This window comes from Andrographis paniculata, unplaced genomic scaffold (genome assembly GCF_009805555.1).
Source record: "Andrographis paniculata isolate CXL003 unplaced genomic scaffold, ASM980555v1 Contig62END, whole genome shotgun sequence".
Lineage (NCBI taxonomy): Eukaryota > Viridiplantae > Streptophyta > Magnoliopsida > Lamiales > Acanthaceae > Andrographis > Andrographis paniculata.
This window is the reverse complement of record NW_026137598.1, coordinates 4,452,450-4,479,197: the sequence shown is the minus strand read 5'-3', so window position 1 is coordinate 4,479,197 and position 26,748 is coordinate 4,452,450. Positions and strand designations below refer to the sequence as shown.

Below are 26,748 nucleotides of genomic sequence, written 5' to 3'. Positions count from 1 at the left end.
TAATAAATGCTCTAACTAGCATTCATTTGAGTGAGTGAGTGAGTGTATGTAATTCAAGAAGTTCAAAGTGAGAGCATTATGTTATATTTGCCATAATACTGATATATACTTCTTTGGTATTAATTAAAGGGGTTTTTTTTATTTTTTTTTATTTTGTAATAAGTAAAAATATATATATATATTATTAATTAATAGAAATTTATAGGAATTTTTGATATTTTTATACTAAATAGTTGTATCTTTATAATTTAGATAAAAATTAAAAATATTTTACTATTAATATATGATTATTTTAAAAAAATAAAAAAAAAAATAGAAATATGAGAGACAGAAAAAGAAAAGTGAAGAGCGTATTTTGAATTTGTAACAAGTATTATTAGTACGATTTATGTCCTGTGAAAGAGCTGAAGAAGTGTTTCAGCAGGCTTCTCCTCTTCTGCTTCATTTTGTCTTGTTTCAGACAACACTTCTTGATTAGCCTCGTTTTGTTCGTGCTCGTGCTCGTGATCGCCGCTTTTGATCCCGCATTCCGGGTCTCTACCTCCATCGAAACGGCACGAGGAGCGCGCCGACGAGCAAGGCGACAATGTAGCCGAGACGGTCTCGTCCCTCTCGTCGATCGTCGATTCCAACGAGCACGTCGACCTCGTCGTAATAGAATTCGTCGCCTTCGACCGTGCCTTCACCCGCTTGCACCAGCTGTGAAGCGATTCTCTCACACTCTCCGCAATCAACGCCTTCTTACACCGCGATCCCATCTAAAATGCATACGCGAATTCAAAATTTATCCGTCATTATCGTTATCTTGATCATCGAAAATGTAAGAAATTACGACACGCTTGCGATCATCGTCGAGCGAGTTACCGACCGTCGTTACGAGGACGTTCAACGGGACCGTGCTGTAGCTGCACCAGAACTGAACCACAACCCTGCAATCCATCCATGTAACAAAATACTAATCGATTGGCAGCGAAAAACACGATCTTCGATTCCATGGCTCGATCGAAATTAACGTACCCAGAAATCAAACGAATGATGATCATCGCATGGTTTCTCATGAAACACGACCGGTGCTGCAATCCCCACTGCAAAAATCACTCGACGAAATGCGAAATCGAATCAGTAAGCGACGTCGTAAATTAGGCGAAAAGAAGATCGAATCGATCGATCTGTCTCACCAAAGACCACGTAAACGTCGCCATTTCGAATGCATTCTGCATCACAACATCCCAAGGATTAACTCGACGACGATCAAATCAAATCTAATCGAATCGAAGAACGATACGAACTAAGCATAAACAACCTGAAACGATATGAACTGTATGAGGCGTAGTAAGATCTCGGGTTTCCCGAACCAAAACAGATCGTCGCTCGGCTTCACCTGAGTCCCATTGGAAGCACCGCGCTGCTCTGTCATCTCGAGCGCCAGCAACGAGACGACATGCTGCAGCTTCGTCCCCACCAACAAGACGAGCTTCAAAACGAGAGATTCGTTATAAATTTCATTATCGACGACATTATAGACGAATTTAATTTCATCGACACTTACAATAGCCGGTATGAACGACAGCCAGAAGTATATATTAAGACCTGCATCGACATCGATCCCAACATTATAGGCGAACACAAAAACGCAAAAGAATTCAAATCGAATGCTCGCACACCGTGAATGTTTATGAAGATGCAGAGTATCGCATATCCCCACAGAGGCCAGCTGCAAAAGCGTCGAACATAAGTTACTACAGCTCGAATCGCTTGACGTGGTCATGGAAATGGTAGGTCGATTTCTCGAAGGTACCTGATCCCAACGATGGCGTAAAACTCATCCTCCATGCTCCGAACCATATATTTGTGAAAATCGTAGGACGCGTGCAGCTTGTGATTCTGCGATAACATTTCTTGTGTTAGTGAAGCGTGTAAGAATTTTAAGGTTCGACGAACGAGTACTCACGGCGATAAAGCCCGATCGAAGCGCCATGTAGTCGGACTTGTGCACCGAACTTCGGAACTGCTTGAGAAAGCAGAGCTGCAGAATGTAATGTAACAGAGACTGTATAAATGGTGTCGAAATATAGTTGATTTCTACGTATACATATATCTATACATATATATATATATGGATGTATGTATAGTTTTACCATCCAGATGAGGATTCGACTGTGGCTCCACGGGTGTGAAGCGTGGTGCAATGCGAAAGTTGTCTGTCGTCTCATCACCCTGTTCTTCGCTGATAAACGAGCTACGATTAAGTTATCCAAACTATAGTCGAAAACAAACCTTGAATGTAAATGGCATCATTGTTTTTACCGTGGGAGCTCGCCTCGGCCGCGGCACAGGCCTGAACCTCCCATTTCCTCCAGCTGTATATCTGCAAACCAGAACATGAATTCTCAAATTGTCGAGAAATATATATGTATGTATCGAGTATGTGATGGGTGCGCGTGCCTTGGTCATGGCTAAGGCGACGGCGATACAGCTGTAGAGGACATGAGTGATGCCCAGGACGAACAAGAACCGGTGGAGCTGCTCCAGCCCTTCTGCAGACACAAAAGGCTCTCGCCCCTAACAGAGACATTACCATTACCAATCATATACTCCATAATTAAGAAGCTCGATTTGCTTAATTAATTACTACTGTATACCAATGAAATAATTAATTAATTACCTCGCCACAGGCGTGGGAGAAAGTGACAATGGCTTTATCAGCACGAGATCCATTGGAGATGGAGGTCAAGATTCGAGAATATTTGGTTTGGGAGTGGGGGTAGGGGTAGTCATGTTGGGAGCAGATGTAGAATCTGGTGGTGAAGAGGGAGGATTTGACGCATATTTGAGAAATCCATCTCGCCCATTGCCCCAGCATCAACGATATCAGCCCCAACAGCATCAGCTCTAACCATCATCATCCATAAATTGAAATCAAATGAGTTGAATCGAATGGAACAGAACAATGCGTGTGTTTGTAAATTGTAAATTGTAGATACCTTCTTTGATCCTCTCGAGAGAAGCCCAGAGGGCTTTCCTCTTTGTCTTCTTCAGCCACTGTAAAATGTAAATGTAAATGCAAATGTAATTAATTAGTGAGAACGAGTGAATGAGAATGGGAATTCGTTGGTTAGGGGTTACCTTGGCGAGCTTGTAAATGGATCTCTGAAGAAAGAGACAGAGAAAGACCATAACAGTGGTGACAGTAGCAACAGACCAAGTTGGAGTCACCTCCAATGACCTCCCTTCCCTAATTATTCCAACCTCTTCTTCCCCCATCTTCTTCCTACCTTAGTCTTACCTGCTACAGCTTGTTGTATTTCTTCCTTATTAGCTTCTTCACTTCCAAGGAATTCTTCCATGGAGTCAGTAGTACCTAGTGTGTGTATATATATATATATATCTATGAGTTGCAGAGGAAGAGAAGATGGATCGAGCAGGAAACGGGGGAACCTTCCTTTCCTTGACCTAAACCCAATGCACATGCTTCCTTTTTTCATTTCATTTACTTCTTTTTTATTAAATTAAATTAAATTAATTAAAAATTGTTTAGGGCTTGCTTAAGCACACCCACACATGCACACACATGCATGTTTATGTCAAAATAATAATAATAATAAAATACATTAGGGCGTGTTTGGATGTTGGGTGGCCTTCCATTCCAACTTTTTTTTTTTCCCCTTTTAAATTAAGATTGAATGTTCTTGTATTTATAGTTTAAGATATTTTCATCATGAAGTATGAAAAATATTATAAAAGAAATAAAATTTTCTATATTTTTAGCTATATGTTTTTATACATTGTTCTTGTTATATATATATATATATATGATACTTTTTTTAATATTTTTGAAGGGTGTGTTTGTCTGGGGATTGGATTTTATATCCACTATTCATCTTATTTTTTTCCTCCAAAACTATTAAATCAAACACCTATTTTTTATTTTTTATTTTTTATTTTTTATATTATACTAAAAATCAATTTTACATTCAAAATATTACATTAACACCTATTTATATCACATCATACAATTATTCAAATTCAAAATTTTACTGTTCAAATCTCAACTCAAAATCCAAACCCCAGACAACACACCATAAAAATGATTTCACTTTAAAACATTGAGGTCACGGTGCAAATGAAAAAAAAAAAATAAAAATCATTTCTTTCTATTATCTGTTTGAGTATTTGAATATTTAGTTGAGATTTCGAATAAAAAAAAATTGAATTGAAATAATTGTATAATGTGAATATGTGATATAAAAAAAATATTGATATGATATAAAAAAAGTATTGATATGATATTTGAATATAAAATTTAATTTTAATATAATATAAAAAATAAAAAAAAATTGATTTGATATTTTTTATTTTTTAGTAAAAATCCAATAAAATTTTGCAAACAAAAACACAGGATCTTCTCTCTACATAACTTCATGCCACACCACCTTAAAAAAATAATAAAATAAACTAAAAAATTCAATTATTATTCTTCTCAAAGTTTATAAAAAATTATTCTCAATTGCTTCGGCTGGGAAGAAAGTATTTATTGGTTTTTGCATTAAATTTTAAAAATAGTACTCCCTTCGTGCCGGATACCATGTCCACGTTGCCGTTTCTGTCCGTCCCACATACTATGTCACTTTCCTTTTTGGAAAATGATTATACACTTTAATTTTATTTTAAATTTTTAATTTTTTTTAATTTTAATTAAACTAATTAGTTATCTTAATCTTAATTTATAATTATTTATATTATATAATAATAATTTTCACTAATACATTTTTAATTATCTACTAATTATACCTCTCCTAAAATACGGTGTCTACAGTGTAGCAGACACGGTATTTGAGACGGAGTGAGTAATATTTTATTAATAAAAATAGTTGTATTTAATGAAAAGACCAAAATATCGTTTGACTTATAATTTTTTTTTAGAAATTTATTGAGTGATATTTTTATAAATACATAAGAGAATTGTTTACAAGAGTAATAAAAACAAAGTAGATATATATGTGGGGAACAATCAAATAAGATAAAATTTAGTTTATTCACTTCTAATTTTTGAATATATATATATTTTTTTTCAAATGTACAATAAATTGTATTAATAATATAAAAATAATATTTTATATTAAATTGTTGATTTTTGTGAATAAATAAAGTATATATTATATTTTATAATATTTATAGAAAGGTGCCATAAAAAATATATTGGATGAACAAACTCAATTTAAGAGTGGACATACTTCGATTATTTGAAAATATGCAGATATTTGATATTTAAACGGAATAAAATTATTAATATAAATTTTAAAATTATATAAATATATTCGATTTGATTAATCGAAATGAAAAAATATCAAAAACAAAAAATTACTCCATCTAGTAAATTATGTAAGTTTGATTGGATATGACTATAAAAAAAAAATAGTACTCCCTCCGTCTTAGATACCGTGTCTGCTACACTGTAAACACGGTATTTTAGGAGGGGTGTAATTAGTAGATAATTAAGAATATATTAGTGAAAATAATTATCCTATAATATAAATAATTATAAATTAAGATTAAGATAACTAATTAGTTTAATTAAAATTAAAAAAATAAAATTTAAAAATTTAAAATGAGATTAAAGTGTGTAATCATTTTCCAAAAAAAGAAAGTGACATAGTACGTAGAACGCAGAAACGGCAACGTGGACATGGTATATGAGTCGAATGGAGTAATATTTTAATGTTAGAGTACATAATATTACAAAAAAAATAGTAAATAATTGATGGAAACATTAGGGTAAGTAAAAAAGTGGTGAAAAATTATTTATTATTTCGTAAAATAATAGAAATAAAATTACGAGTTTATAAAGTTGTTTAGTGAAACACAAATTTAAGGAAATATCAAAAACTAAATAGTTACATAATTTTGGCCGGCGAAAAGAATACATTATTCTAGACATAGGGAGGGGTAATATATTTCTGGATACAAAGGTTTGTTTGGTTTGAATTTGTATAATACGAGCTAATGATTTGAGTTTGTGTAATATCCTGGATATTTTGTCCGCGTTATTGTAGACACGAGAATTTGTGATGGGTATAATTAGTAAATAATTAAAAATATATTAGTAAAAATAATTATCGTATAATAAAAATAATCATAGATTAAGATTAATATAATTGATTAATATAATTAAAATTAAAAAAATTATAAATTAATTTTTTAAAAATAAGATTAAAGTGTATAATTATTTTTTAAAAAAAGTGACAAAATAAGTGGGACGAACAAAAATTGAAATGTGGGCATGAGAATGGACGGAGGGAGTAATAATTTATTAAACAAGTTTTTTGGTAGTACAATTTCCTATAATTATTACTCTTTCAGTCTTATTTAATTTGTCAATTTTTTTTATTTTTATTTGTTACACATAATTTATTATTATTTTTTTAAAAAAATATATAATTATACACTTTAATCATATTTTGAAATTTATAATTTATAATTTTTTTTTTATTATAACCAAACTATTTAGTCAATTAAATCTTAATTTATAATTATTTTTATTAAATTAGAATTATTTTATCTAATATACTTCTTAATAACTTGATAATTGTGCAATATATAAAACAATGTGCCTAAACTAAATAAAACAAATTAACTGGACAGTAAAGATGGGAATAGGCCAGGTCGCCTGTCAGAGGCTTACGGCCTGCCTCACGTGTACTATTTAATAAAAAGAGCAAGTCAAGAAAATTTTAAAAGCTTTTTTATTTAAATAGAACAGATTTAGGCTTAAAAAAAAAAGCTAAACAGACCCGTCTATTTGTTATTATTATTATTTTATAAAATATATTTATTATTATTATATATTCAAAATAACTTTTTATCTAATAATAATATTTATTAAATAATTTTAATTATAAATTTATTATAAAAAATAGAATTTTAAATTTATATATATATAAAATAATTGTCTGTACTTTATTTTTTATTTCTAATACTTAATTTACAAATAAATAAACAAAAATATTATATAATCTTTTAAATAGACTTACCGGCCAGGTCAGACTTTTAGAAAGACCTATTCAAGTTTTTTAAATTTTTTTTCAAGCCAGAGGCCAGACTTAGGTCAAATATTTTCAAAACAAGCTAGATCTATTTAGCCAAAGTCCTAGATGGCTATTTCCACCCCTACTGGACAAAGAAAATACTAAATAATATTCATCTGTAAACTAAAAGTATGTAGCTTTTTTCTTTGTTAGCTAAATAAACAACTTTATTTATCTATCATATTTTGGTTGAATTATTAATTTGTTGGAGTGATAAAATATACTTTTTTTTTTTTTTACAAAAAATATACCTATTTGGTTGAATATAAATTAACAAAAAATGAGTAATAATAATTTTATTTTTTTTAGTAAAAATATAAAAGTGATATTCTTTTATTTTTAAAAACATAAATATTTTTTACAATAATCTAATAAAATGAGCATTAATTTGAATGACAAAAATAATGTATTATATATTTAATACTTCTTCCGTTTCAAACAATGTGCAACATTTGCTTTTGGCACAAGTTTTTAGGTGTGTAGTATTAAGTAGGATAGTTTAGAAATAGGTGATGTGATGGAGAAATAAATGTATATTTTATTTTTTTATTTGAATGATGTGAGAGGATAAAGTGTGGGGTAGAGATTAACTATAGTTAATTATTTCAAATATTGCAGATGTTTGAGACATAAAAAAGAAAATATTGCATATTGGTTGGAACTGAGGGAGTAGTATTAATAAAAATATACACTCATTGTAAATCTCTTATTTTTTAATAGTATTAATAAAAACATACACTCACTGTAAATCTCTTATTTTCAGTTTTTTTTTTCCTAAGTAAACAAATATATCTCATTTAAAATTCTTTATTTTTCATAAACTATTTCATACTTTCTCCATTCCATACAAATTGTTAATTTTTTTTTTTTATTATTTTGGTCCATCTCACACGATTTGTTATTTTTCTGAATATAATTATACACTTTATCATATTTTGAAATTTATCATTTATAATTTTTTTAATCTTAATTTATAATTATTTTTATTATACAATAATTATTTTTACCAATATAACTATTAATTACTTACTAATTATATTTTATTTAAATAATAATTATTATTAATTACTTAGGAAGTATATTTTACTTTAACATTAATATGAATATGATTAATAATTTATTAAAGTTATGTTTAAAATATTCAAAACATATTTAAATTTATTTTTAATACAATATATATTATTTTCTCTATTTAGAATATTTATGCAACTTTTTAAATGTATGCAAATTAAAAAAAAAAATATATTTTAATATAAAAATAGAATATAATAAATAAGAAAGAAAACAGGATATTACCATCATGTTAGTTTTTAATTATTTTATAATTATTTATGAATATTTAAATAAAATCTAAATCATTTATATACTCCATTTTAAATAAATAGTAAAAACAAAATAATAAATTGAAAACTTTCGATATAACCTATATGTCTTAAATGAATAAAATTATAGTATTTAATATTGCTTGCATATCTGTCAGAGGCAATTGTCTGATTTTCCCCTTCGGCTCCTCCGCCTGCGCGCGTCCCTTCCCCAGCCATCATGCGCCACCGCCTCCGCCGCCGCCGGTGAACTCTTTTAATTTATAATTTATCCGCCGGTAATCAGTTTGTAAATCGGCCAAACAATCTTGGTACTCTTTTGGTGAGATTGTCAGGGATTTTGCAGCGTCGCGATAACTTCCATTTCCCTGAGCTTGCGAGGATCTAGGTTTCGATCATCCGAAATCAAGTGTAGGGGATCTCCTAGCTTAGGTAAGATATTTTGATTTAATTATGTTGAGATGAATGGTGAAAAGGTCAAAATTGGATGTGCAATCAAGGAGTTGGATTGCATTGTGTATTCGCTTGATTATGTCGCTTTGGAAATTGTCCCTTGCTGTTGCCTGTCTTTCTAGGGTTTTAATTTGTGCTTTGAGATCCTAATTTTCATTTTCCCTTCCAATGTTCTAATAAGTTTTTATGTGATGTAACAGAAGATTTGGGCTTCTGAACCCTCTCCTATTGCGAAGCTAATATTTTGGATGATATGTAGTTTGTACTCTTGTTGATTTCTGTTGACCTTGTTTCATCACCTTCAAGTGTGTCTCGACCCTTCTTTGGGCACTAAATTGCTCAAAGCTTGATATATACACTTAAGGTGCTTTGATGATTTTTATATATCAGTTCTGAAGTTCATACATTATAAGTAGTTAATATTTAAACTAGTATTGGTTTGTTAGCTATTCCGTTATAGGCTTCTGGAATTTGATAAATTCCATAAGCATTCATAAGAGTAAAAATGGTTTGTATATTTAGATATTCTTATCATGATTGTCGGCGTGTGATAAATGCAACTAATACACTTTGTCTCATAGAACTTTTGGGTCACACGTGGACGATAGCTGTTGAGCATGAACTAATATACATTTACTTTGTATCTTGATTGAGTTTTGCTACTATGTTTGTCGGTTTCCAATAGCCAAAGCTATCTGACTTTATTAGTATAAGCATTGTGCACCACCAATGGAAGTAATGCTCATTGTATAGAAGAATTTGAGAATCCCACGTGTACTACAACTATTGAGCACAGAATAAAATAAATTCACAACTTTTACTAGAGTTCCTTTCGTAATTTGTAACCTTGCTGGTTTTCCTTAAAAGTATCTAAACTGGATTTTGTTACCACGTTCATCGGTGTCCAATGCCAAACTTGTTACTGTTATAAATATCTGTGCCATTGATACAAGTAATGCAGACTGTAAGGAACTTAAGCGTTGCATGTGAACTGAGCAACCGAGCATGAACTAAAATAAATGTGCGATTGTTGCTAAAGTTCCTGCCTTATCCTAGTGTCTGCTTCTAGAAGTATCTTAATTGGTTTTCGCCATTTTTACCATGTGCAGAATTTTTCTGTCTTTTTTGGTATGCAAATTAAGCGCTATCAATGCAACTAATGAACTTGAGAAACTCGAGGGTCACTGATGTACAACAGCATTTTTAGCATGAACAGAAATAGAATTTGTCTGCCATATTATGGATGCTATTTCTCGAAACATCTTAGTTGGGATTTGTTACTACCTCTGTGTCCAATATTGTCTGTCTTTGTTGCTATTTGAGTGCTGTTAATGCAAGTAACACACCATTGGACTTAAGGAACTTGAAGATCACTCCTAAATACACTGCCCGAAAAGAAGGAAGAAGGGATGCATGTATACAGCTCTTGAGCATGAACAAAAAAAGTAAACTTTTACCATAGTTCCTTCCTAACCCTGGGGCTATTTCCCAAAGTATCTAGTAGGTGCTTGAACACTATCAATGCTATTATAGAACGCACTGTATGGACTTGGGGGTCACACATATTTCATACGTCTATTCTGATTTTACTAGAGACTTCTTTCCTCATTTTTGCTGTTAGTTCTCAGAATATCTCAATTTGTATTTTTATAATAATCTTGATGGTTAAATATCTTACAGCTCTTGTTATATTTGTGTTCTAGGAATGAAGAGGGCGGCATATTTTGGTGCTGTTCCTCAAGTGCAGGATCAGTGGCCTATCAAAAAAGCACTCACACTCTCTGATGTTGATATCACCCATCCTTTCCTGACGTTGTCGAGGCAACAAGTTGAATCTCATATTGTAATGTACATGACACCCCAGCAGCAGGAACATTTGAGATCTGATGGCCAAGTGGGCCTTAATGCTCAGGATGACGATACGGGTGAGATGTATTTAATGAAATTAAAGTGGCGCGGAAGCTATTACAATCTCATTGGGAAGTGGGGAAAAGTTGTCCGTGGAAAGGGACTAGATGTCGGGCAGGAAATCAGGCTCCGCTGGTTTAATGGTTGTCTGCACTTTTCAGTTCCTCAGCAGCTGATTCTTCCTGTTCCGGTTCCTCCTGTCCGAATGGTTGCTGCACCATTGGTGCTAGACCACTGGCCAATTAGAAAAGTCTTGACATCATCCGATGTCGATCCTAACCACCCCTTTCTTCCCCTGCCCCGTAAGTCTGTCGAAGAGCATATTCTGGTGCACTGGCCGCCGCAAGAAAGGGAAAGATTGAGAAAAGAAGAGCACGTGTCGATAAATGCTTTAGATTTTGATACTGGCGAGACTCATGGAATGAAATTGAAGTGGCGGGGAAATTACTACAACCTCATAGGGAAATGGGGGAATATTATCAGACATAAAGGACTCGGGGTTGGGCAAGAAATCAGAATACGGTGGACTAATAATTGCTTGTGCTTCTCAGTTCCCGAGGAACGTTATGTTGCAGCTGCATCTGGTTATGATGACTGGCCAATTAAGAAAGCCCTTACATTGTCGGACGTGGACACCAATCACCCGTTCCTCACATTGCCGGGAAAAGCTGTAGAAGATCATATCCTCGTCTACTGGACACACCAAGGCCGGGAGCAACTGAGGAACGATCTCCAAGTTAGCATCAATGCCCGGGACGATGATACAGGTGAAATTTATGTGATGAAATTAAAATGGCGTGGAAGTTATTACAATCTGATCGGTAAATGGGGTAAAATCATCAGAGAAAAGAGGCTCCAAGTTGGGCGAGAGATCAGAGTTCGCTGGGACAACGGATACTTGATTTTCTCCGTTCCCCAATGATCATGCCGTCGTATACAGAGCTCTCCCCATTAATTTCATTAATATTCTTATCGTCATCTGAAGCTGGAAGGGAGTATGATCGTTTAAATGTGTTCTTTTTTTTCTTGCACATAGTTCTGCTTCTTGGGGATTATATTTAGGTTTACCTGTGGTTAATTAGACGATCGACAGCAGAATTTGTACGAGATTCTGTGCTCTTTGTTTGTGGCGGATATGGATATGGATCGGATCGGATGAATTTTCGTCTTTGTGTTTTTGAACTGTAAACTACTCAGCTGGGCTAGCCTTCTTCTACAAGTGAAATCTCCAGGTATGATTTTAAGAAAATATTTTCTGTGTAATTAAAATTGAGGCTGGGATAGATATCCTCATCTTATACTTCTCTGTTTAGATTAACCACATTCAATGGAAATTCCAAATTAATGGACTTGCATTTGCCTTGTTTTAATTGATATATGGTACTTGTAAGATTTGGTTAGTGTGCTCATGAATAGGCTAATAGAAAAAGACAGACAATACATGATTGTGTTAACTGAAATTATGTACAGTTTCTAAGAGCATCTCCAACCCAGAGCCAATGGGTATATATATTTTACTTTTTTTATTTTTTTAATTTTAATTTTAAAATTTATTTTAAATTATAAAAATAAAAAATTGTTTAAAATAATATGAAAAATTGAATAATAATAGTGAAAAATGAAGTTATGATTGGAGTAAAATTACCGTAACTGCATATTTAGAGTGATAGCATGAATATATTTTATATGTTGAGTTTATAGGTTGTGTTTGTCATATTGCATTCGTATTTATATTAGTATTATATGTATCTTTGTATTGTGTATTTATAATTCATGTGATGTCAAGCACAATACTGAATAAATTTATTTAGCACCATATTGTTGATTGTTAAAAAATCAATCACATTAATCTAATTTATTAAAGGCAATTAATAATTGTATATAGCCCAATTTTAGTGAAGTATATTATCACATTTAATACGCAGATTGTTGTGCTTTAATTCTTTTTTTTTTCCCTAATAGTCCGTCGTTGATTAGGATTTGACAGAAGAATTTTATAAGTTATAAAAAAATTTAGTAGCCATGGCTTTGTTCTTTTAACTACTTTTGTCTTATATTTTCTAAAAAATATTAATATACTGCACATATTTATTATTTTTATATTCCCGATTCCTTATATCTTACATTATTTTTCTTTTTTAACATTTTCACAAAACAAACACACCAATGTTTAGACAATGTTGCTAAAAACACTTAATTCGTGTCGATATTAGCTAAAAGGACGCATGAATTAACACAACCTTCTCGCCCACTGGAAGGTAAAGGTGAATTTGGCTTAGAACAACCTATACAGGTTAATATTCATGGTGACTAGTTATCTTTCCATCTTACATCAACACACAATCTAATTTTTGTTTTCATGCATTACAATGTACATCGAATCCTTGTCCATCTATCGACAACGTCAACAGGGCCTCTCAAATTTTTTTAGGGCCTGAGCAAAAAATAAATAATAGGTCTTGTTCGGAGTTGACGCAAATAATAATATTTAATTAAAAGTGGGTATAAAGTAGAATGTAAAAGACTAAAATAGATTTTAAAAAGTATTGTTACAGTAATAATCAACGGTAGTTTGAAAAAGTAAAAATAATTTTGTTATAAAGTGGATATCACCGTTACTATATAAGGAAACATGCGGACGAAAATAGAAAAATAAGACAACGGATGAAGTAATTTTTTTAAAATGTTATCAACGAAACATATAATAATAAATTTCACAAAAGTAAAAATTATATTAATTATATATATATACAATAAATTAAATATGTGTCATGTAAGAGATGACTTACTATGAGGGTGGACTATCGGGTCTAGTTTGTGATACATACGTTGACTATTATAAAATTTAATAATATCTTGACTATTATAAAACCAATAACACAATAGTAGAATATAATAAGATTAATTTTAGAGAAAATCTAGTTAGAGTTTATTAGAATTAAAATTGGATGTGAGATTAATTTTAGAAAGTTTTAGAATTTTTTTTTTGTTAGGTTTATTAGAATTAGAGTTGGATTGTGTAATTATAAAAAAAGATAAAATTTAAATTAAATTTTAATATATTTAATAATAATAATTTACTTTAAAAATATTTTTTAATTCTAAAGGCCAAAAAGATGATATTAATTTTTTATTTGAAAATATAATATTCCCTCAGTCCCAATGCAATAGTAATATTTATCAATCCGTCCCGAAACAATAATCTCATTTCTATAAATACCATTTCACCGTAAAAGTATTCATACTTTTTTATTATTATTACACAATTGTCACTACTTTTTACACTAATATACTCAAGGGGGCAAAAAAGTCATTTTATCTTTACTTTTTACCGACTATCAATATAATATCAATATTCTTTAAATTTTGTGTCAAACATAGTAAGATTATACTTTTGGGATGGAACTAATATTAGATTATTTAAATTGAAATCACATCCAAACAGTAGATAAATTTATATCTATTAAATATTGCTATATCTAAATATTTTGAAAATGATATATTTCTAAATGTATTATTACAGTATCATCATATCTAGGATATATTGCATAATATATCTATTTATTTTATTAGAAAGATAGTAGTAGTATAAAATAATTTGCAATTTGTAATATCTGCGACTAAATCTGATATTTATACAAAATAACCTATTTATTAAGATTTTTTATTTTTTTTCAAGAAAAAATAAAAATTATATGCATGGCAATGTAAAGTACGTCACTCTATTGTACTTTTTCCCTGTTTAATTTTAGCATTTACAGTTAACAATGGAGTCTATATTACTGCTCCTCTCATGGACTTGGCGACGCTGACGATTCTCCCTCAGTTAACAACCACGCCAACAGTCACACTCGTTCTAGGAAAGGAAGAAAGAAAGGAGGATTTGATCCTATATTGTTTTGTCGATAAATTAATATAATTAAATTAAAATTAAAATAAATAAATATATCAATAAAAATTTATATTAAAAAAATATCAAATTTGAAATTAATAATCGCTTATACATCAAAATAAATTACTTAATAATAATTCAAAAATCATCAATTTTGTTTTTGACAATTCTGTAGAATATAATTATGCAAGATCTTTTTATTAAAAGAGAAAAGTCAATTAGAGAGAAAAACTAAGACATCAATAATTCTTTTGGGGTGTGTTTGTTTGGGGATTGGATTGGATTTACACTATTCATCCAATTTTTTTCCTCCAAAAACATCTAATCAAACACCTATTTTTTATTTTTTATATTATACTAAAAATCAATTTTACATTCAAAACATCAAATCAAACACCTGTTTATATCACATTATATAATTATTTAAATTCAAAATTTTTACTATTTAAATTTCAATTCAAAATTTAAAATTCAAACCTCCAAACAAACGCATCCTTGGTGGATCCAAATTGATTTATAAAATAAAAATAAAATTAATATTTAAAGATATATTTATAATTTTATGATAATTAGTATTATTTTTAAATTATTTTTATGGAGCAATTGAGCACCATGCCTAATCCTGCATCCGCCCGCCCTGGGATTAGGGTTGATCGATCGTGATTGATTGATTTGTCATTTTGTGTGTTGTGATCTCTGAGGAGAGGAGTGAATATTTTTGGAATTTCCTTTGTGGCCATTATTTTAGGGCATCAATGGTGGCGTGGCTACTTATAAAGTGAAACTAGTTTGGAATTCTGCAAACCCTAATTCGAATAAGAAAAGGGATAAAGGGAGAATTTGTGGGTAATTGGCCTCCACTGCTTCGGACTTGAGAAATCCCTCAGTGTCCAGCAGGGAATTTCGCAGAAATCTATCCCTGTGTTATATGGAAGAAAACGAAGAATCGGAGGAGGAGATTTCTCTCTGCGCCTAAATTAGGAGGGAGAGGCGTGGCGAGGCGAGGCGAGGCGAGATTTGGCAGGGAAGTTTGGGGGTGAGGAATGGCGAAATTGAGATTCCGGCGGAAGAAGAGCGGCGTCGCCTCGCCCTCGCCCCAATTGCCCTCGCCCCAATTGCAATTGCCTCCGCCTCCTTTGCACGCAATCGAATCCGCCGCCGCCGCCGCGACGACGAGCAAGGCGGTGGCGCCGAAGAAGAAGGCCGGCGGCGCGCGCCTCTGGATGCGGATGGATCGCTGGGGCAACTCCGAACTCATCGAATGCGACAAAAGCGTGATCATCAAGCGCGTGTCCATACCTGCTAGGGATTTGCGAATCCTCGGACCCATATTCTCTCATTCCTCCAGCATTCTCGGTACCTATCATTGATCGATCATTCATCGCTTTCATTTCAGCCATTGAAATTCCCCTGACTTTTTTGTCCGATCGTATGGCTATTCAACAGCATTACTGATTTCTGTTCATTCAATTAAGAAAGCATTTGTCTGCTTGTTATGAACTTATAGTTAAAGAGTTATCGCGTTCTGTATGCCATGATCATCTAGGTTTCAATTTCTCTAAGAAATTCAGTAAACTAGGGGACAAAATAATAATCAGTTGGGTTTTATTTTTGCAGCTAGGGAGAAAGCAATGATTGTGAACTTGGAATTCATAAGAGCAATAGTTACGGCCGAAGAAGTACTGTTGCTGGATCCTCTTCGCCAAGAGGTTCTGCCATTTGTTGATCAGCTGAGACGGCAGTTACCTCCGAAAGGCCCTACCTCTCAGGATAACAACAACAACGAGCTTAAGTCGACGTCTGGTGGACAATGGCTGCCTGGTCCCGAGCCCACTGAAGGTGTGCAGGATGAACTTCCTTTTGAGTTTCAGGTGTTGGAAATAGCTCTGGAGGTTGTCTGCTCATATCTGGACTCGAGTGTTGCCGAACTTGAGAGAGATGCATACCCTGCTTTGGATGAACTGGCCATCAATGTTAGCACAAAGAATCTTGAGCATGTGCGAAGCTTGAAAAGTAATCTCACCCGCTTGCTAGCACGTGTTCAAAAGGTAAAATGGTTCCTGTCTTTCAGTAGCATACTTAATTATTTGTGAGGTAAATGTGGTAGCGATTAGTTATTTATTAGATTAAATCAAGATTTGGTGCTGTCCCTTGTTTGATTAAATATGCACATCATGCCTGATTCTATCTGAGGTACAGACTAGGCTGAACATTTTGAGCTTGTGTACAGAATTTTGAGATCTAGATAGTTCCTTACATGTTGGACTTCCATTTCATTGTCAATTTGACCTGCAGAAACTTGTGCAACCTCCTCCTGCAAAATGCCTATGCAGCTTATCTGTTTTTTCTTCTTATTCTTGCATTTATGATTACATTTAGTCTGAAAGTGCAGAAATATTGTAGTGAAAAATTCCCAGTATGTGTTGGTCTAGTTTGTGGTAATCTCTATTGTTGTTTCTCAGTCGAACCTTTTTGCAGCTGTTTGAGCGGCATTTGTCCAGTTTAAGACATATATGTTAGTCGGTTTCTTTAACCTGTTTTGTGCTTGATGTCTTTACTTAAGAAGGGTGAATGTGTTGTCTTTCTCCATAATAGGTTAGAGACGAAATCGAACATCTTTTGGATGACAATGAGGACATGGCCCAGCTGTATGTAACACGAAAGTGGATACAGAACCAACAAGCTGAGGCTCAGTTGACAGGTCCCCCATCAAACAGCATCATCTCAGCCTCAGCCTCTGCACAACTCCGTCGGATCAGCTCTACGCGAAGTGGGGCTAGTATCATAAGCAACTATCAGAATGACCTCGATGTCGAGGACCTAGAAATGCTGCTGGAAGCTTACTTCATGCAATTAGATGGCACCCGCAATAAAATACTCTCTGTGAGTCTTACCCACACACTTGCTCTTCATCAATTTTCATTCTTAACTCAGTAGCTGAATACATAGTTGAGGTCATGAATTCGAGTTTTGCCTGTGAAGCTCCATAGTAAAGGGAATCAACTGGCATATTTTTCGAGTATTTTGTTGTTTCGGTATGTTTTAGATTTGAATTTTCTTTTCTTTCTTTTAAAAAAATAGAAAAGATATGTTGGATGTGATATCTTTAGGTGCGAAAACAAATTTGAAAACACAAGTTAACACACGTTAATATTAAAGAGTAGACTTTGAAGACACAGTTTGTTTGGAGATTTGGATTTTGAGTTTAGATTTGAATAGTAAAAATTTTGAATTGAAATAGTTGTATGATTGTGATATAAATATGTGCTGATGTGATATTTTAAATGTAAAATTAATTTTTAGTACTCCCTCCGTCCTAAATCTATATATTCATTTGCTTTTTGGACAGAGTTTTAGAAATATTAGTATTATATCGGGATGTAGTAGAAATAAAAGTAAAAAGACTAAACTAACTTTATTAGTATGGTATGATATAAAGGTAATGATATCTGTGTAATATATTGTAAAAACAGTATTTGTAATGTTAGGTAGATAGTACAACTATTAAAAGAAATGTATACTTTGTTATAGGACCGACCAAAATAAAAAAATAGATAGATTATTAAGAGACGGAGGGAGTATAATATAAGAAATAAAAATTAAGTATTAGATTTAATATTTTTAGGGGAAAAATATTTGACGAATAGTAGATTTTTGGGAAAATATCATAAAAGAACACACCCTCGTGTCTCGTATTTTGGGTGAGGTGTATTCTCATAGAATTGTTGTATGCAGGTACGCGAATATATTGATGATACGGAGGACTATGTGAACATCCAGTTGGACAACCAGAGGAACGAGCTAATTCAGCTGCAGCTGACAATAACGATTGCGTCATTCGCCATAGCATTCGAGACTCTTGCAGCTGGGATATTCGGCATGAACATTCAGTGCACTTGGTATTCAGTTGATGGGATATTCGGCAAAGTGGTTTGGACCATGACGGGCGTGAGTGTGGCGCTGTTCGTGATCATTTGGGGTTACGCCAGATGGAAGAAACTCATTGGCTCTTGAATCAGATATGAAAATGAAATATACATAAACCACAGGTAGATAAAAACACATCGATGATGAAGCTCCCATTCATGTTGTTTGATTTCTTTCTTTCTTCCTAACACTGTAACATAGTTTTCGACGTTTGGTTCTTTAGTTTTGTGGGATATGTTTGTTCTGTAGCCTGAAATTGCTACAGAATTGGTTGCTGTTATATATATATATATGTGCTTTGTTATTTCTCACTCATTTCTCTGTGTTATTGTGCTTTCAATGTTAGAATTTTATTTAGAGATAAGATGAGGGAGAGTGAGGGTGAGAGTCGAGACATATTGCTAATTTGACCCAATTTTACAAATGTCTACAAACAAAATAGCAAATATTGACACATTATGTTTTTAACACAATAGTAATTTGATTCAATAAATAAATATTTATATAATATATAACATATTAACGTGCTAATTTGGTAATATATTTTTTCTATATATATGCAGTGGCTGAGCTAGATTTGTTCTGTCGAGGGGGCTAATTAAAGGCTTCCTTGAGGTCGAAAAATAAGTAATTTTTATTATTTTGAACGAAATTCATGGTAAAAATATGTATTTTAAACGCACAAATGATCTATGAGTGTGTTTCTTCAGCGTAGTTTTGGCCAAAACTATTGTATGACCACTGTTGACCGGGTTTAGGATAAAACATATACAATATATATGTCATTTTATAATGAATAATTTTTTTTATAATACATATATATAAAAATTTATATATATATACATATAATATAAATTTATAATTAAATTATATAAATTAATATACATTTATATTATTATATTTATTATTGGTCTGAATCAATCATATCAAAACTTTCCAAACTCCTAACCAAACCTAAATATAAAAGAAACATCAATATTCAAATTCAACTCAAAATCCAAACTCAAATTTCCCAAAACTCCCCCTAAATAAACACACCATATATAACAAATAATATAGTCAACGTAACGGCGGGGACGACGGCTCGGGGGGCTCGGGACCCCCCGAGCCCCTACGTGGCTCCGCCACTGTATATATATGGAGTTGTAAGAAATTATTTTACAAAATAGTGTAGTTTATTAGAATATAAGATAGGATTGGAAAAAAAAGTGGAAGAAAGAAAAAATTGTTTTAAAATAACTAATTAATTTAATTAAAATGACAATGTAAACATGATAGATGAGACAGATGGAGTAATATTCAATGTGATTTCTTGTGAAATGAAATAATATATTATTATTGATAATAGTTACAATGTATAATTATAAAAAAATGGAATAAGGTGCAAAGAGAAATTTTTTGTAAAGTTAAATAATATAAATTATTTATTAAAATACTATTTAAATGTAGTATAGATTTATTAATCATTTCATTGTATAAATATAAATAAATGATCATATGAGTATATTAAAATCGATTAATCACAAGAGCAAAAGAAGCAAGATAGAGTGAATCACATTATTCAATATTGCAATGGAATGGAAGAGAGATAGAACCTATAAAAGACTACAAAGAGCTAAAAATTTTCATGTGTTTTGCTTTTTACTATTTCAAATTAAAATCAATAATATTTAATTAATATAAATTTTAATAAAAATATACTAATTATTTTTTTAAAAAAATTACAGTAAAATACTATTTAAATAAAAATTCAAATCTAATACTTTATTTCAAACCAATTTTTAAAATAAACTTTATATGATCTAAAAACAAATATAAAAAATTAAAATACTTAAAAATAAAAATAAAAATACCATCAAATAAAGGTCTCAAATCTACATGAGTTACTCCCACATTAGTGCAACCATAGCTATATGTGAAATAAAGAGTAGTACAATCTCCCTACAAAATAGTGCTACAATCTAAAACCGAAATAGTGTAAACAGGATGTGATTTTGTTATGATTTCAATAACACTTATTCACTCCACACAATTCTTAATAAAAATACAATATGCCATCTCACAAAATATTATATCAAAAAATTATTTAAACAAAAATTCAAATTATTCACACGTGAAGCTACAAATAAACACAATAAAATCGAGTCCCAATCATCATATATTAGTATCTATATGTATATGTATATGTATATATATATATATGTATATGTATGACATTATAGATTAAAACATTAGAACCAAAAGCCCTTGAGAAATAACTGGCAAAGTAATAACAGCATCAATCAACAAATGCACTGTGTGATATTTTCTTGGCCATGAGGTTCAGAGCATAAACCCTGTACATTCAAGAATAGTAGTCGTGCAGTTAGTTACACCTTGAAAGGTTGAGTAGAAAGGGGAATCCCATCTGATAAAATACAAGATAATAACTGTGGCATCATTTCTCAGGGGAGAGCTCCGAAGTAAGTTACGAGTAATAATCATCAAAGAAAAATATTGTATCACGATACTCTTGGAGATCTTATTGAATCTTGCCGCCTTAGTGGGATGCCTTCATCTCCAAATCCATCTTCATTTGAGTGTTTTGGGAGTCTCATTGATGCAGAACCTACATAAAAGAATACATAAAATAGAATAAAAGAAAGAAAGAAAGAAAGAAAGAAAGGTCACTCGAGATGTCTAAATGTGTCTATTCGGCATCACTAATTAAAGTGAGAAAAAATAGCATTGGTTGCACATACCATCGGCCATATCTTTTGTCTTGTGAAGAAGAAAGGTCCCAGAAAGAATAGTCACAAACCCGCAAATTTCTGTGACAATCTGGGTTGGATTCTGCCTGTCCCAGTCCTGCTCACGACAAGGATTTCCTATCATTACTCAGTCACACTATACACTTTCACAGTAGGATGAAACAAATTAGTAGTCTGTCGAAGAGGTGAGACAGCACTTGTACCAAATGTATCATTAAGTGCCATAAAATTTTATTTGATAGTTCTTTAATATGCACGTGCATTTCTTTTCTTTACTCTTTAACAAACTTAAAACTTTAACACAGGTCGGTGCAACTGGGCTGACTTGGTTAAACAAAGAAGTCAGTAGAAGGGGTTAAGTGGTTGTCTGTTCAGGTGTTAGCTATGATCCTCGATCCATTATATTTACATATACAGATATTTGATCCCATATGCAATGCAGATTACCTTGAACATGATCACACTAGCAACGATGGTTAGTGATGTGAACATGACATAGTAAATGGGCGAAACCACAGCAGTGTTGAATGTGTCGAGGGCCTGCATTCAAGATTTACCCAATATTAGGAAAGACAGCCACAGGCGTTATGTATTGAATCACAATCATTCATGGCAAGAAAGTGTCTTAATTTCTGGACATAATATGATTCCACAATTATTGAGCCAAATATATCGGAGAAACATTTTTCCTTAAAATAATGTAGGAAAAAATATAGTGCTACAATTGGAAACAATGATAGACAAAATGAAGTCATAGAGGGAAAGTAAAAACTATTCTACAGTTTATTGCAAGTACCAAAATAGTCCATAAATATAATACTTCAGCAAAGTCCCAAATAGGTATTTCAGCATTAGTTAGCAGATCGAAAATACCATCAAGTCTGTCTACGTGACTGGTTAGATGTGTACTCAAGCAAGTAATGCAACAGCGATGGGAATGATAACACCATACTATGACTCAAGATGGCTATGTCGAATCAACATAGTTATCTTTGTACCATGAAATTCAGCATGACCATGTCAAGGAAAATATGATTTTATTTCAGACTTAATTCAGAGGGCCACCATGCCATGGTTCAACATGGCCAAGTCAGTCAAAATTGTTTCTAACTAGTCTAGATGCTTTCCCCCTTTTTTTTTCTCTCATTTATTGCCATCACTCCCAAATACACCTCAGCTTTGATGGCAAAGAAGTAGACTAAGCAGCCCAAGGACTTTCCATTTTGATAGAAGACAGTATACACCACCACTTTTGCTCCCACTAAAGAATCTCCGCCACAATTTCACCGTCACATACGTGCTTGTGCAGGAGAGATAAAGCTCATAGGTTTTGTTAGCCTTTCCCCCTGGCTCTTTACCTCTAGTTCTCCTTGTAAAGTCTATCAACTGACTATTAATTGGATTGAAGTTGACTTGGGATTAAATCGAATCGTTCCAAAATTGACTCAATAAGGAATGAACAAAAGTGGAAGATGAAAACAAGGTTACAACTTACAAGAGATTCAACCAATTGATAATAAAAACAATAATAATCGATTTCTATCAACTCAACAAGTTGAGTTATAAATGTGTTGAATTCAGTGTAAACACAGACATTTAGTATTTTGTCTACAACATTGATAGCATTTGTCTCATACATATCCTAAATTGTCAATTATATACATGTTTTCCATCGGTCCTGTCAGTTTTAATTATTCTCAATTTCAGTGTAACTTGTGAATTTCACATATTGTCTTAATCACATGATGTTCATGTGAACAAGTAAGACCGAAAAATACAATTGTAACTTACACAATTAAATCCTACTGAAAAAAAATGATAATTGAACATATGTATGTAATGAAAAAATTAAACTTCTTTTTCTTTAACACATCCATGTTTTATTAAAAAAAAACCATGTAAAGTTACAGCACAACCAAATTCCTCCTCGTCAGCTACTATATAATCCACTTGCATTGTATTTATCCAGCAATATGGGAAAACTTAACTGAGATCAACATTGCCCGTTAATTAAGTAACAAACATATATCAAATTTTTAATACTATGCTAAAGTAAAAACACAGTTGGAACTATATTTGATATAATAGTACTACTTTTGATACTCATAATAAACTGTGGAACTATTTCGCCTAATATTATCAAATTAAACTCCTTTTACCTTATTTAGGTAATTCATCTGAGTGAGGATGCAAACCAAGACAACCAATGCAAATGCCCATGTCTGGGGATATATTAATTGGTTCATTCCTGAAAATGTCAGCTTCAATGCAATTCCGAGTGCTTTGACACTCATGACCTGCCAAGACATCACCCATAATTTTGACATATATATTTTGGTTATGGTGGAAGTGCAACTGTGGAGAGAGAAAAAATATTATCGCCTACCGACAAGGAACCAACTAATGAACAGACACCAACGTAATACCATATGTGCGTTTGGCCATATTGTGGGACATACTGGAAAATTAGTACAAGGACGATTGCTATCACCAGAACTGCGTAACAGACAAAAGCTGCAGCAAAGATTCAAGATCATCTTTAACTAGGCAGATAACATATAACAATTTTGTAAAGTAAAAAAACTTCAACAAGACATGATAAAAAATACTCAAAGCACCTGGCTCAGTAGCAAGTTCCCATACTTCAAGAACTGATTCAATCTCACGTTCCCTTGGAGCATGTAGAACAATTGTGGTAGAGCCCACAACACATAAAGCACAGCCAAGAATACCAAAAATGTGCAACCTCTCCCGTAAAATAATATGTGCAAGTACAGCACTGCAGCATGATCACACTAGTCAGCAATCAAAATAAAGTACCATATCAGTAAAGATTACCAGCAGAGTAACATGCCTGATAATGATGCTGAGTGCACCAAGAGGTGTAACGAGAATAGCTGGTGCAAATGCATAAGCAGCAAAATTTGCAATTTCACCCACAATCACTGCAGAATAATAACAAAAGGATATTCAGATTTAAGAAATGATTCACTATAATTTAGAAGTTATCAAGGTAACACCCGTAATTGATTGTATTTCATGATTCCTACAACATGGCTGGAAAGAGATTTTTCTATGAGCATGCACAGGCATGATTTGACTTTTAAGGTTACTTGCAAAGAACCTCAACAAGTTGATATTGTACAGCATCCAAAGAAAGCACATTACATAATACATACATCATGCAAGAACCTCAAGGCTCAACCTGCTTTTCTGAGGAACTTTGTGAACCTCTGATAGGCTAATTATCTATATTTATATACATCAATGTATATGATATCTTCTATATTGCATACTAAACATCTTATATAGATTTGATGTGCTCGTATGCACTGGTTAAATAAGCTTTTGATGCAATGCAGCATGATATACTAATATATAAGTGAAAAAGCATAAATAGGCAGAGCAAAAATCAAATGAAGCTTATTTAATGCAGTGAGCTCTTCCCCCAGTACAAAGAATATCACTAATACATTATGCTGTTATTCATGTATAATGCGACTAAATGGATCATAAATTTACATCATGTTTGAGTTCTACTAAATATAGATAAGCACAAAATGCATGGTACTTACTTGATATCATGCCTGCCCACCATAATGGTTCAACTAGATACGAATATCCACCAACAGCTGTAGAAGACCAATCATCAGAAAGAGAGAGATACCATCATTCTAGAAAAGAAAAAAGGGAAACCTAGCACACAAACACATAATAGAGCATGACCATAAGGTACTATACTAAAGTGGAAATTAAAAAAGCAAGTAGTGAGCAATCAGAAAGGTGTTTAGAATAACAAAGTTATAGCTTCATCAATATGCAAGGCAAACTAATAACCATATTTGTAACATAATTCAAATATTCCTAGTCAGATAAACATTTCTTATTTCAAGCACATTTCTTCAAGGCAGGTAATTTCAAGCATATTAAGAGTATGGTTTCTATCAATCAACTAAAAACATTTGAAAGGTTAAATAAGCTACCATTGTGGGGAAATGACCCATCTAAAAACAACTTGTACAGAAAATTAAACATATATGTGCTGATAACTGTAGCATTGGGTTAAAAAAGTACCAGGAATCACATTATAAAGAACTTTTGCGTCATCTCCTTACAGGAAGCCAGCAAAAGCCACACCGCTATTTCGATAGATTATCAATTTAAAAGAATATATATATATATATTTATAATAATTTCAGTAGTTTCTGGCTAGAGTATGGTATTACGGTAGGTTATGGTATGGCTAACACAAAAATGCAGATAAAATGGTTTATGGTAGCATAACTAATGGCAGCATTAAAAGTGTCTATCATAGCATAGAGCAAACCAAATTCACCTCACTATTTTTGAGAAGGGCAATGAATGACAAAGCAATTCAACATTTCAAGAAACCTAAATTCCAACAACCAAAACATAAGGAATCATTCAATTTCCATACTACAGTACTAAACACCTCATCCACCCTGAATCTCAACACAAACCAGATCACTGCATTCAAACGTTCTCAAATAACCTCTAATAGATATACATGCATAAAACTCAGGATAGCAACAATTATATTTTGAAGCCACTTTATCATTTAATCAGATATTAAAAAAAAAATCACATTTAGTGTCAACCAGACAATAAATCAGACACCTAAAATCCCCCAAATTCCTATATCAAACTACAGGAAAAGCTTTAACATCAAGTTCCGCGCATTACCGGCCCTGGTGCCTGAAGCACCAGCTTTCTTTAATCCCTTCTTCTTAATAATGAAACTTGAGCCAATGAAGAAACTGGAGGACAAAGCCAACACCAATCCTTTGATGTTGTCCGCTGACATCCCCCTATACGTAATCGAATTCACATCCTCCGATGCCATTTTAACAATCCCACTAAGTACGGTACCGAAAGCACCCAGAATCCTAACTTGTGTAAGCTAAGCTCATCCTACACCAAAATTAGCATTCAAATTAGGATTTCCAAATTTCAGTAGCTACAAATTGCCCAACTGCAGTCGCATCTGTCGACCCAGTACGACTAAACTGGGTATGGGCAAAACTACAGGAAATCGATATGGGATTATTGATCCCTGATTAAAGATCCACGATCTCAGGACAATGCCGCCGCTGGGAAGAAGAAACTCGGAGATTTGGGGTTTATGCGATCGGAAGTTTTTTGGATCGAAATTAGGGCAGCGGAACCAAAATTGAGAGTGATTATTTTTTATTTTGAGGTAGAAGAAACGATTTGGATTTGGGTCTAATTAAAATGATGATGAAAATGAATTATGGTACAGCTGAGCTCACATCAGGTAAACAATGTATACATACAAATACGTATATAAATAGTGTATAATTTATATTGCCAATGAAATAAATTCAAAATTAAACCAAAAAGTAGTATTTCTTTGTTGCAATGAATACTGA

General features: G+C 32.5%; 4 protein-coding genes across 5 annotated transcripts; 2 read left to right on the top strand and 2 right to left on the bottom strand.

Moving 5' to 3' along the window:
• Positions 1-335: 335 nt before the first annotated feature.
• Positions 336-3,373, bottom strand: LOC127261053 (MLO-like protein 4). Its single transcript, XM_051289208.1, has 15 exons — positions 3,127-3,373; positions 2,985-3,042; positions 2,666-2,892; positions 2,446-2,562; positions 2,308-2,368; positions 2,139-2,227; positions 1,952-2,026; positions 1,799-1,884; positions 1,665-1,714; positions 1,550-1,590; positions 1,304-1,474; positions 1,179-1,214; positions 1,018-1,085; positions 869-929; positions 336-758 (listed from the first exon to the last, which is right to left on the bottom strand). The coding sequence occupies exons 1-15, from the start codon at positions 3,262-3,264 to the stop codon at positions 387-389; spliced, it is 1,650 nt and encodes a 549-aa protein (XP_051145165.1). The 5' UTR covers positions 3,265-3,373; the 3' UTR covers positions 336-386.
• Positions 3,374-8,548: 5,175 nt separating this feature from the next.
• On the top strand, positions 8,549-12,138 carry LOC127261263 (uncharacterized). Of its 2 annotated transcripts, XM_051289532.1 has the most exons (3): positions 8,549-8,839; positions 10,564-11,535; positions 11,612-12,138. In XM_051289532.1, the coding sequence occupies exons 2-3, from the start codon at positions 10,566-10,568 to the stop codon at positions 11,668-11,670; spliced, it is 1,029 nt and encodes a 342-aa protein (XP_051145489.1). In that variant the 5' UTR covers positions 8,549-8,839; positions 10,564-10,565; the 3' UTR covers positions 11,671-12,138. The 2 variants fall into 2 exon arrangements, with proteins under 2 accessions (XP_051145489.1, XP_051145488.1); XM_051289531.1 differs by having other exon boundaries at positions 8,550-8,839; positions 10,564-12,138.
• Positions 12,139-15,297: 3,159 nt separating this feature from the next.
• On the top strand, positions 15,298-18,902 carry LOC127261170 (magnesium transporter MRS2-4). Its single transcript, XM_051289399.1, has 4 exons — positions 15,298-16,016; positions 16,278-16,708; positions 17,256-17,543; positions 18,396-18,902. Exons 1-4 carry the CDS (start codon positions 15,704-15,706, stop codon positions 18,672-18,674), a joined length of 1,311 nt encoding a protein of 436 aa, XP_051145356.1. The 5' UTR covers positions 15,298-15,703; the 3' UTR covers positions 18,675-18,902.
• Positions 18,903-20,869: 1,967 nt separating this feature from the next.
• On the bottom strand, positions 20,870-26,614 carry LOC127261236 (probable magnesium transporter NIPA4). Its single transcript, XM_051289487.1, has 9 exons — positions 26,042-26,614; positions 24,913-24,969; positions 24,192-24,282; positions 23,956-24,116; positions 23,724-23,851; positions 23,497-23,634; positions 21,785-21,877; positions 21,329-21,434; positions 20,870-21,195 (listed from the first exon to the last, which is right to left on the bottom strand). Exons 1-9 carry the CDS (start codon positions 26,199-26,201, stop codon positions 21,089-21,091), a joined length of 1,041 nt encoding a protein of 346 aa, XP_051145444.1. The 5' UTR covers positions 26,202-26,614; the 3' UTR covers positions 20,870-21,088.
• Positions 26,615-26,748: the final 134 nt, after the last annotated feature.